The 12,278-nt window shown below is 47.5% G+C and overlaps 1 protein-coding gene across 1 annotated transcript; it reads right to left on the reverse strand.

The window, feature by feature from the left end:
* Positions 1–17: 17 nt before the first annotated feature.
* On the reverse strand, positions 18–10,882 carry BNIPL (BCL2 interacting protein like). Its single transcript, XM_008019314.3, has 9 exons — positions 10,690–10,882; positions 10,159–10,223; positions 9,702–9,926; positions 4,416–4,598; positions 4,121–4,223; positions 3,830–3,961; positions 2,002–2,088; positions 1,720–1,818; positions 18–1,237 (listed from the first exon to the last, which is right to left on the reverse strand). Exons 3-9 carry the CDS (start codon positions 9,886–9,888, stop codon positions 1,201–1,203), a joined length of 828 nt encoding a protein of 275 aa, XP_008017505.1. The 5' UTR covers positions 9,889–9,926; positions 10,159–10,223; positions 10,690–10,882; the 3' UTR covers positions 18–1,200.
* Positions 10,883–12,278: the final 1,396 nt, after the last annotated feature.

Below are 12,278 nucleotides of genomic sequence, written 5' to 3' on the forward strand. Positions count from 1 at the left end.
TAAATGTCTCATCGCAGTTTATTAGTCTCTACAGTTCTTTTTTTTTTTTTTTTTTTTTGAGACGGAGTCTCGCTCTGTCGCCCAGGCTGGAGTGCAGTGGCCAGATCTCAGCTCACTGCAAGCTCCGCCTCCCGGGTTTACGCCATTCTCCTGCCTCAGCCTCCCGAGTAGCTGGGACTACAGGGGCCCGCCACCTCGCCCGGCTAGTTTTTTGTATTTATTAGTAGAGACAGGTTTCACCGTGTTAGCCAGGATGGTCTCGATCTCCTGACCTCGTGATCCACCCGTCTCGGCCTCCCAAAGTGCTGGGATTACAGGCTTGAGCCACCGCGCCCGGCCCCCGTCTCTACAGTTCTAAATTTACTAAAGAGCGCAAAATACAGGTTTTGAAAGCACTCCTTCCCAGGCTCACAGGCAGCAGACATGACTTACAAGGAAAAAGGGCATACAGGGGTTCTTCAAGATTTAATAAGCTGACACTCCTGGCTCCCAGCAGGCAGGCTGGCTGTCAGGTAAGCCTCTTCCATCCAAGGTGGAAGGATCACAGCCCCTCCACTTAGAGAGGAGGAAAATGAGCACCCAAAAAGATGATTTGCCCAAGGTTCTACAGCTAAAGTAGGATTAAAACCCAGAGCTCTGGCCGGGCGCAGTGGCTCACACCTGTAATCTCTGCACTTTGGGAGGCTGAGGCGGGCAGATCACGAGGTCAAGAGATCAAGACCATCCTGGCCAACAAGGTGAAACCCTGTCTGTACTAAAAATACAAAAAAATTAGTTGGGCGTGGTGTGTGCCTGTAGTCTCAGCTACTTGGGATGCTGAGGCAGAAGAATGGCTCGAACCAGGAGATAGAGGTTGCAGTGAGCCGAGATGGTGCCACTGCACTCCAGCTTGGCCACAGAGCCAGACTCCGTCTCAAAAAACAAAACAACCCCAGAGCTCTGCATATCCCATACAAAATGACCCTACATTCAGCCTGCCGCCCCAACAACTGGAATGAAAGTCACCCAGCAGACCAGCTTCCCAGTCTCAAAGCCCTGCTGAAGGCAGGGTCATGCAAAGGACAAAATCCCACTGAGAAGTGAAGATCCAGTGGTACTGAGGTTGGAGATAAGATGATTTACAAAACAGCTCAGATGTTTCAGGGATTCGGGTGTAGGCAGATCACTAACTGGTTCTAAGGCCTTTTATCCAGTCCTGTGTTAGGTCCCTCCTGAGCCATGGAGATCCCGGTCCAGCCTAGGAGAGGGAGGGGAGACGAGAGGAGAGAAGAGGTTCAGGGGCAGGACTTGGGTTTTACTTTCTGGTTTGGGGAGACAAGCCAGGTGAACTGGAAGAGCTAGATGATTGGGTTGAGTCATCATTTAGCACTTTTGCTCCCTAATACCCTCTCCCGCACTGGATATCATCTGTTCACTTCCAACACATCTCTTCCTAATTTCTAGGGCCAGTCTGAATCTCCTCTGCACTGTGATTATTCCTTTATTCCTTATTGCCTCTGCACTTATATATATAGGTTTTTTTTCATTTATTCTTGTTGGATGCAATAGTGTCCTTCATTTCTTCTCTGGGGGTGTGCAGTTTCCCCATATATATTAAAGCACCCGAAAGCAGGGCCTCTGTCTTTTCGTTCTTTTGTATGTCCCCCAAGGCATTAAAAAAGTAGGGATTGGCTTTACACATCCCACCCCCAAAGTTTTATCCTTAAGTGTGAAACTCACTGTCTGACAGCTTCAGGGATGTGGACTTGATCCAGGGATATGAGTTGCGCCAGCTCCCCCAGGCTGTCCAGAAAACGGATTTTTCGTGTGAATTTGGAACTGAAAAGAGAGAATAAACCAACTGTGTTTTGTATTGGGAGAAGGGTTCCCAAAAATCCTTGCAAAGAAAAATGTAGAAGTAGAGTGGTTAAGGCTAGAAAGAATCAAGGTGGAGAAAGATCTTAATCTTGATTTTGAAAATGGGGGGAAGGAGAAGGGAGTCCTTGTTCCTAGAACTAGTACCTGATGAAGGGCCGAAGCAGTGCCAGAAATGCCTTCACATACCATGTAGCATGGACAACCACCAGGGCTCGCAGGTTTTTCCGTAGCCTGAAAAACAACAGGAGATCATCCTATTTCTTCTTCCACCTTTATGTGTGAAGATCAAGTGGAACTGTTTTCTGTACTGTAACTTCCTTCACTTCTCTAGTTTCTAGATTTATCTGGTACTTGGGTCTAATCCCCATTCCGTCAGCTGTAATCTCAGCTCCGCCCATCTTATTTAGCCCACCATGATCCTCATTTTTAAAAAACTCTCCTTTCAGATTTTTTTTTTTTTTTTTTTGAGACGGAATCTCGCTCTGTCGTCAGGCTGGAGTGCAGTGGTGCGATCTCGGCTCACTGCAACCCTCCACCTTCCGGTTTCAATCAATTCTTCTGCCTCAGCCTCCCAAGAAGCTGGGATTATAGGCACATGCCACCATGCCCAGCTAATTTTTATATATTTTTAGTAGAGATGGTGACTTGTCACCATGTTGGCCAGGCTGGTCTTGAACTCCTCACCTTGTGATCCGCCCACCTCGGCCTTCCAAAGTGCTGGGATTACAGACATGAGCCACCGCACCCAGCCACCTGGTCTTTTTCTGCTCCATTTCCCTCTTGTGCCCTACCCTTGCGTAAGTTCCTTTTGCATGCTTTTGCATCGCTCCATGACCAAGATTACTTATAAAACTCTAGGTGGAAGAAGACCAGCAAGGACAAAAAAAGGAAAGGGGGCAAGAAGAGAAAAGTGAGCAAAGGGAGATGGGGGAAACAAAAGGGGAAAAAAAAAATCCTGAGAAGGAAAAGAAGACATAGGGCCAGGGAGTGTCTCACGCCTGTAATCCCAGCACTTTGGGAGGCTGAGGCAGGCAGATCACCTGAGCTCAGGAGTTCAAGACTGGCCTGAGAAACATGGCAAAACCCGTCTCTAACAACAACAACAAAAAATACAAAAATTAGCTAGGCATGGTGGTGGCGCATGCCTGTACTCCCAGCTACTTGGAAGGCTGAGGTGGGAGAGTGGCTTGAGCCAGGGAGGCAGAGGTTCCAGTGAGCCATGATCGCACCAGTGCACTACAGCCTAGTGACAGAGAAGACACATAGGTCAGTGATGAAGGCAGAGAAGAAGATAATGGAGGTATGAAAAGGGAAATAAATAGCAAGACTGAGAGAAGAGAAGAGTGCTTTCTGTGTGCCAGGCAATATGCCACACTAATTTAATTGCTTTTCACAAATACCCAGTGGCAAAAGTATAATCATTGCCATTTTACAGATAAAGAAGCTAAAGTGGCCAGGTGCAGTGGCTCATGCCTATAATCCCAGCACTTTGGGAGGTGGAGGCGGGCAGATCACTTGAGCTCAGGAGTTTGAGACCAGCCTGGGCAAAATGGTGAAACTCCATCTCTACAAAAAATACAAAAGTTAGCCGGGCATGGTGGCCCATGCCTGTAGTCCCAGTTACTTGGGAGGCTGAGGTGGGAGGATCGCTTGAGCCTGGCAGGCAGAGGTGGCAGTGAGCCGAGATCATGCCACTGTACTCCAGTCTGGATGACACAGCCAGCTGAAGCTGAAGCCCAGGGAGGTTAAGTGACTTGTCCAAAGCCATATAGCTAGTAAATGGTAATATGGTAATGGCGAGATTTGAAGCTAGATTTCCCTGACTCCAAGAGAGGACAGAAGACAAAAGAGCTGGGAAAGGAACGTGGAAGGACAAAGACAATAGGAAAGGACTAAATGGAAGAAGAAATAATAGAAAGGTGGGAAAAAAAGATGAGATAGACAGTTGTAGCCCTCTCATCCCAGGTCTCACCGCCGATCCAGGGTATGGTAACACTGGCGTATCCAACTCAGAGGTGGAACTTGGGCCCTGCTTGTGCCTCCACTCAAATGAACAAGCAGGTAATTTTCAGCTACTAGCAGCTCCAGAGTTCCCACCATATACCTGGGGGGATGAAATTGCAGGGAAGGTATGTGTTGGGGGTTTCAGGGAGTGAGAGGAACATTACTGTACTCTCCCATCAGCTACTGATCTTTGAAGGAGTTCTTTTTTACTTTTCCCTCCCTAACACTGCCCTGTAGCCCTTCAGGCCTTCCACCTCACCTAAACAAGTGTTCCATGACATAGGTGTAGTTGGGGATGCTGCTTCTAGGTAGATAACAGGAAGCAAAAAGGATGACAGCATTGAGGCCATCACCGTGGTAACCTGGAGAGTATAAAGGGAAAATTCATTTGGTCAACAAATATGTATTGATAGATAGTATATCTGTTTAAGTTGAGGGACTCTGAGGGTCTTTGGAAGTTACAGGATAGATTTTGGATCCAATGACTGAGTCTCCAGCTTAGGCATTTTATTAAGAAGCCATAGCTCTTACCCTTCATTTATGCTAGCCATTACCTCCATGAGACAGGACTTTCTTATAGGGCTCAATGACAGTCATGTCTACGCGCTGCTCCCGTGGTCCGATTCGGAACACCCTCCAGTGACGTCCATCTTCTCCAGCCACATCCCACATACAACCTCGGCCCAGCCTTTCAGCTGCCTCACTGGCACCCAGACCCTCTGCCCGGGGTAGTTCATCTAAAAGAGAGGGATGGGGAAGGATCAGGCAGATTTTCTACCTTCAGTTTTTTGTAACTTCCTCAGATTCCTAGTTTGTTACTCTAATCTGTCATTCCTCAATTTTTTCCTTGATTTTTTTTTTTTTTTTTTCCTTTTTTTTGAGACAGAGTCTCACTCTGCCACTCAGGCTGGAGTGCAGTGGTGCAATCTCAGCTCACTGCAACCTCCGCCTCCCAGGCTCAAGTGATCCTCCCACCTCAGCCTCCTGAGTAGCTGGAACCACAGGCACATGCCACCACGTTCAGCTAATTTTTTGGTAGAGATGGGGTTGTACCATGTTGCCCAGGTTGGTCTCAAATTCCTGAGCTCAAGCGATCTACCTACCTTGGCCTCCCAAAGTGCTGGGATTACAGGCGTGAGTCACTGCATCTGGCCTTTTCCTTGACTCTTTAGCCCTGTTTTGTCCCATCAACCCAGTATCTTGCTGGTTTCTTTCTCCTGTGACTCACTATCCTCACCTTTTAACTAGATGATGGACTTAGGATGACCTTGCACTATGACCCTTAGCAGTATCAGGTATTTTTTGAGATTCTTTTCTTTTCTTTCCTTTTTTTTTTTGAGACAGTGTCTCATTCTGTCGCCCAGGCTGGAGTGCAGTGGCGCAATCTTGGCTCACTGCAAACTCCGCCTCCTGGTTCATGCCATTCTGCTGCCTCAGCCTCCCGAGTAGCTGGGACTACAGGCACCTGCCACCACGCCCAGCTAATTTTTTTTTGTATTTTAGTAGAGACGGGGTTTCACTGTGTTAGCCAGGATGGTCTCAATCTCCTGACCTCGTGATCCACCCGCCTCGGCCTCCCAAAGTGCTGGGATTATAGGCATGAGCCACTGAGCCTGGCTGAGATTCTTTCTTTCTTTAAATGATTTTCCCTAGATGAGCTCATCTAGTCCCATGTCTTCAGTTCCACCAGTAAGGAAATGATGTCTGTAATCCCAAATTTGCCTCTCTAACCCAGGCTGCTTTTTTTTTTTTTTGAGACAGAGTCTTACTCTGTAGCCCACGCTGGAGTGCAGTGACACAATCTCAGCTCACTGCAACCTCCACTTCCTGGGCTCAAGCGATTCTCTAGCCTCAGGCTCCTGTGTAGCTGGGACCACAGGCATGCACCACCATGCCCAGCTAATTTTTGTATTTTCTGTAGAAACAGGGTTTTTCCATGTTGCCTAGGCTGGTCTTGAACTCCTGAGTTCAAAGCAATCAGCCCACCTTGGCCTCCCAAAGTGCTGGGATTACAGGCATGAGCTACCACACCCAGCCTCTAACCCAGGCTTCTGTTCTAACTCTAGCCATATCCCTGAATGCCTAGAGTGTACATCTTCACTTGGTGTCTCCTTGTCATCAACAAATCACCAGATTCAAAAGGGAACTCAAGGCTGTGCTCAGTGGCTCGTGCCTGTAATCCCAGCACTTTGGGAGGCCAAGGCAGGAAGACTGCTTGAAGCCAGAAGTTTGAGACCAGCCTGGGCAACAAAGTGAGACCTCATCTTTACAAAAAATTTTAAAAAATAATAAAATTACAAATTACAAAACAATAACAACAACAAAAAAATGGAACTCAAAATCATTCTCTTCTGCTTTGGGGGGCCAAGGTGGGAGGATCACTTGTGCCCAGGAATTCAAGGCTTCAGTGGGCTATGATCATACCACTGCACTCTAGCCTGGGTGACAGAGTAAGACTTTGTCTCTAAAAAAATACTAATAATACAGCCTGGGCAACAAGAGCGAGACTGTCTCAAAAATAATAATAATAATAATAATAAATCAATCATTCTTCTTATTCTCCCTCATATTTCCTATTTCCTTTTTTTTTTTTTTTTTTTTCTGAGATGGAGTCTTGCTCTGTTGCCCAGGCTGGAGTGCAGTGGTGCGATCTTGGCTCACTGCAACCTCCACCTCCCAGGTTCAAGTGATTCACCTGCCCAGCTATTCTCCTGAGTAGCTGGGACTACAGGTGCACGCCACCCCAGCTAACACATTTTTTGTATTTTTAGTAGAGACAAGGTTTTGCCTTGTTGGCCAGGCTTGTCTCGAACTCCTGACCTCAGGTGATCCGCCTGCCTTGGCCTCTCAAAGTGCTAGGATTACAGGCATGAACCACCGTGCCCGGCCATATTTTCTATATTGATGAATGACTCAATCCATCTAGCTGCCTGAATGAGAAAACTGTATTTTTATTATTATTGTTGTTGTTGTTTTCTTTTAGAGACAGGGACTCACTCTGCTACCCAAGCTGGAGTACAGTGGCTCGACCTTTGCTCACTGCAGCTTTGACCTCCTGGGCTCAAGTGATACTCCCACCCCAGCTTCCCAAGCAGCTAGGGCTATGGGTACACATCAGCACACCTGGCTAGTGAGAAAACTGCATGTCATGTGAAACTCTTTCTTCTCTATCAGCCCTGAAATCAACTGGACTCCAGATTGTCTTCCATCTATCTCTATGATATTCTTTCATCATCCTTTCCATACTGCTATCCTGGTTTGTGTTCTTAGTATTTCTCACCTGGCCTTGGTACTAGCCTCCTGACTGCTTTCCCTGCCTCTACTCTGTTTTTTTCCAATCCACTCTCTATACCACTGCTAGAGCAAGTTTTCCTGTCTTCTCTACCTTTTTTTTTTTTGAGACAGGGTCTCACTCTGTCTTCTAGGCTGGAGTGGAGTGGCATGATCTTGGCTTACTGCAACTTCGACTTCCCAGGCTCAGGTGATCCTCCCACCTCAGCCTCCCGAGTAGCTGGGACTACAGATGTGTGCCACAAAGCCCGGCCAATTTAAAAAAAATTTTTTTTTCGTAGAAATAGGGTTTCACTTTGTTGCCCAGGTTGGTCCCAACTTCTGGGCTCAGGTGATCTGCCCTCCTCAGCCTCCCAAAGTGTTGGGATTACAGGTGTGAGCCACTGCACCCAGCCTCTTTAGCTTTTTATTCAAATGATAATATATTATACCCACCATTCTGCATTATCTTTCCATAGCAAGAAAGAGCTGCCTTTTTTTTTTTTTTTTTTTTTTTGAGACGGAGTTTTGCTTGTCGCCCAGGCTGGAGTACAATGGCGCGATCTTGGCTCACCGCAACCTCTGCCTCTCGGGTTCAAGCGATTCTCCTGCCTCAGCCTCCCGAGTAGGTGGGATTACAGGTGTGTGCCACCATGCCCAGCTAATTTTGTATTTTTAGTAGAGATGGGGTTTCTCCATGTTGGTCAGGCTGGTCTCAAACTCCTGACCGCAGGTGATCCAACCGCCTCAGCCTACCAAAGTGCTGGGATTACAGGCATGAGCCACTGCTCCCGGCCTAAGAACTGCTTCATTTTAAAAAATAGTTGCATAGCCAGGCACAGGGGCTAAGGCCCATAATCCCAACACTTCGGGAGACTGAGGCAGGAGGATTGCTTGAGGCCAGGAGTTCAAGACCAGCCTGGGCAACGTAGCAAGACCCTGTCTCTACAAAAATATATAAAAATCAGCCAGGTGTGGTGGCATGTGCCTATAGTCCCAGATACTTGGGTGGCTGAGGCAGGAGGATTGCTTGAGCCTAGGAGGTTGAGGCTGCAGTGAGCCAAGATCGTGCATTGCACTCCAGACTGGGCAACAGAGTAAGACTGTCTCAAAAACAAAATGTTGCCTAGTATTTAGTATTCCACTGGATGGATGCACCATAACATACGTAATATCTTACTGCTGGATCTTTAGGTTGTTTCCAATCTTTTCAGAGTCATTAAATTTGATCATGTTACTCCTTTCATTAAAACCTTACTGGGCCAGGCATGTGGCTCACACCTGTAATCCCAGCACATTGGGAGGCCAAGGCAGGCAGATCACATGAGGCCAGGAGCTCAAGATCAGCCTGGCCAACATGGTGAAACCCCATCTCTACTAAAAATATAAAAATTAGCCAGATGTGGTAGTGCATGTCTGTAATCCCAGCTACTCAGGAGGCTGAGGAACAAGAATCACTTGAACCCGGGAAGCAGAGGTTGCAGTGAGCCTATATTGCACCACTTTACTCCAGCCTGGGCAACAGGGCAAGACTCTGTATCAAAAACAAAAAACAAAAAAACTTATCATGACTCCCTATTGTCTACAAGATAAAACCTAAACTCCTTAGCATGGCAGCAAGGGCCTCCATGATGTGACCTTTGTCTACTTAACCCAGCAGCACTATCTTTTGTCATTCTCTCTTCACCTCCCAGCCCTTCATATTAAAATAGTCATGCTCATACTTTGAATTCCCCAACATGCCATGCTATTGCTTGAGTTGCTTCTGCTTCTTTTCCTTAGAATGCCCTCTCTCCAACTACCTGATAAATGTCAGCTTCAGCTTTCAACACTTAGCTCAGAATCATCTCCTTCATGGAGCCTTTCCTAACATCTCTCAGGTAGAACTGACTTTTCCTTCTCTCTGTCTACACTGTACCCTACACATGTATAGATCATAACCTTTAACTGCATTTTTTTTTTTTTTTGAGATGGAGTCTTGCTCTGTCGCCCAGGCTGGAGTGCAGTGGCACCATCTCGGCTCACTGCAGGCTCCACTCCTGAGTTCATGCCATTCTCCTGCCTCAGCCTCCTGAGTAGCTGGGACTACCAGCTCCCGCCACCACACCCAGCTAATTTTTTGTATTTTTCGTAGAGACAGGGTTTCACCATGTTAGCCAGGATGGTCTCGATCTCCTGACCTCGTGATCCACCCGCCTCGGCCTCCCAAAGTGCTGGGATTACAAGCCACCGCGCCCGGCTCCTGCAATTATTTTTATATATGTTTGTTTCCTACTAAGCAGGGAATTACCTGTAGGGCCTCTCTTTATAACCCCAGTCCTATACATGATAGTATATAACAGGCATTCTATTAAATTTTCCTTAATAAACAAAGGGCTCCCCTCCCCCTCTACTGACTACTCTCACATTGGACCTATAAGCCCTACTGTTCCATTTGAGGAAACTAATTTTGCTGGCTGCAGCCCTTGGTCCCACCTTATTAGTTCTAACTGCAATACCATTAAGTCCATCCTGATCCTTTAGCTCTAGCCTCTACTTCTACCAGCTGAGTCCTCTGGTTTGTTTCCCACCTTCCCATTCAAATTCATGTCCACTGTCCAGCTGCTCCGAGTCTGAAGGTGTCTCCAATTCGTCTACCTCCAGGTCAGAACTGCCATCAGGAGAGGAAGGTGTAGACTGGGTGGGCGAAGCTCCATCATTTCCAGGCCCCTTAGTCAGACTCAGCCGCAACTCTGGGGCAGAAAGACGCTTGCGCATGGGGCGCTGGCCACACAGGGCTAAAGTGCTGGGGGTACCTGCAGTTGGAGAAAGGGGGAGAAAGAGAACCAAGACAGGTGTGTGCGTTGGAGGGCCGAGAGGGCTAGAATTCCTGTATGTGAAAGTGATAATATGGGGTGAACGCTGAAGAAGGACTGATGCAGCGGAGATTTGGGGAAGGGGGAAATGGAACTGTAAAAGGATAGAGGTGGTATAGCCCTTTACTGGACTGGAATCAAGAACTTGAGGCCTGGTTTCTACTTGACCTACCTGCCTGTGAATCTCCTTTAGGGTCTCCAGGATTTTCAGAAGGGTCAACCTCCTCAGGAAGCAATCTAGAGGGGAAGAGATTAAAAGGCGGCAGAGATATACACCAAAGGCATCAAGCCAGGACTCAATATATAGGTTCTCTCTCCCCACCGTGATTTTATCACCTATGCTTTCTTTTTTTTTAATTGTTTTTTGAGACAGGGTCTCACTCTGTTGCCCAGGCTGGAATGCAGTGTCACAATCATAGCTTACTGCAGCCTCTACCTCCAGAGCTCAAGCAATCCTCCCACCTCAGCCTCCCGAGTAGCTGGGACTACAGGTATGCACCACCACACCTGGCTAAATTTTATATTTTTGTAGAGATGGGGTTATGCCATGTTGCTCAGAGAAGTCTTGAACTTCTGAGCTCAAGTGATCCACCTGCCTCGGCCACCCAAAGTGCTGGGATCACGGCCATGAGCTGCTGCGCCATCCCCTCCATCCATTCGTGACCATCCCTCCCTTCTCCCAGCCGCCCTCACACATCCTCACCTAGGGAATTCTTCATCCTGCCATTCCTCCTTCAGCTCCAATTCCCCATGTCTCAGGGCTGCTTCTAGTTCTGGGGCTTCGGCAATCTCCCTGACCCTGACAGCCCCCCAAGAAGAAAAGATTAAGGGAATTGAATAGTAGGTAAGAATAACTGAAATGAAGAACAGTAATTGAGATACAGAGCAGAGGGCAGGCCTTCAAAAGAACTTAGATCTCTTGCCTCCTATACAGATGTTTCTCTTACCTTCACCACTTGCTAGAAGTAGATTACCTGCTTGTTGGGTTTGAAAGCAGAAGAAAGATGGAATGTAAAGTTAATCATATTTACCTCTATAGCAATTGCTCCACCTACGAAGTTGGGGTTAGAGATATCCCACATTACAATGGGGTGGAACCCAGCTAGACCCACCCAGCTATCACTGAGCGAAGTCAGGAAGACGGCACCTAGTCAGGCCTGCCTTTCCTCCACCCATCTGGGGAGTGGCTAAGGGAAAACATGGCATAGGTGGAGGGGTGGAGGAAGAAGGTAAGGAGAAAGATTTGCCACAACGAGAACCTGGACCTAAACTCAGTTCTGGTTCAGCTTTCCTAATGGCCATTCTGGAGGGTGAGGGTTAGAAAATAAAGAACACAGGCAGATTTATCAGATACAACATATTATAGAAACTTCCTTTATTTTTAAACCAGGGAATTATCCTGGAATCCCCTGTTCCCCAGATCCATACCATACTGACATTTCCTACCTACAACCACCCTCATCCCTTCTCTGCAAATTCTCTTACAGTCTTGTCTCCTTGAGGAACCCGAGATTTGACCCAGTAAGAGCTGGGTGGTGGGGAAGTCTCTCAGGACTATTTATTCCCTGTTACCAATCAAGTGAGCCAAGATCTTACTTACCCAACATCTGTCTTTTTTCCTGCCTCTTGTATAGTTCCCATCTTCACAAGTCTTCCTGCCTCCTTCTTTAAACACCTAGGAGTTGTTGGGGAGCTGGTTGTCCCAGCCCCCAACACTTCTTTACCTCTTTTCTGTCTCAGCTGTTGTAGTTCTTGCCTCCAAGGAGGGAGGTGTGGAGGGGAGGTAACCTCATCTTCAAACAGGTTTTGCCACCTCCTCTCCCCAGGAGCAGGTTTGCCCAAAAGAAAAACCCTGCCTCCTGTGAGGGGGCGGATTTTGGGGAGGAGAGTGCATTTTCTAGGGGGGGCCAGTCTTGGGTGAGTCTAGGAAAGCAATTGTTCTCCTTTCCAGACGCCATATATCCCTCTCAAAGTTGCTCTTTACACAAACAAGCAAAAAACCAGTAGGAACCGTTGTGTTTCTGGCTAGGTGTGGTGGCTCACGCCTGTCATCCCAACACTTCAGGAGGCTGAGGCGGGTGGATCACCTGAGGTCAGGAGTTTGAGACCAGCCTGACCAACATGGAGAAACCCCGTCTCTACTAGAAATTAAAAAAAAAAAAAAAAAAAATTATCCAGGCGTGGTGGCGCATGCCTGCAATCCCAGCTGCTTGGAAGGCTGAGGCAGAAGAATCACTTGAACCTGGCAGGCAGAGGTTGCAGTGGGCCGAGATTGCGCCATTGCACTGCAGC

This window comes from Chlorocebus sabaeus, chromosome 20 (genome assembly GCF_047675955.1).
Source record: "Chlorocebus sabaeus isolate Y175 chromosome 20, mChlSab1.0.hap1, whole genome shotgun sequence".
NCBI classification, from domain to species: domain Eukaryota; kingdom Metazoa; phylum Chordata; class Mammalia; order Primates; family Cercopithecidae; genus Chlorocebus; species Chlorocebus sabaeus.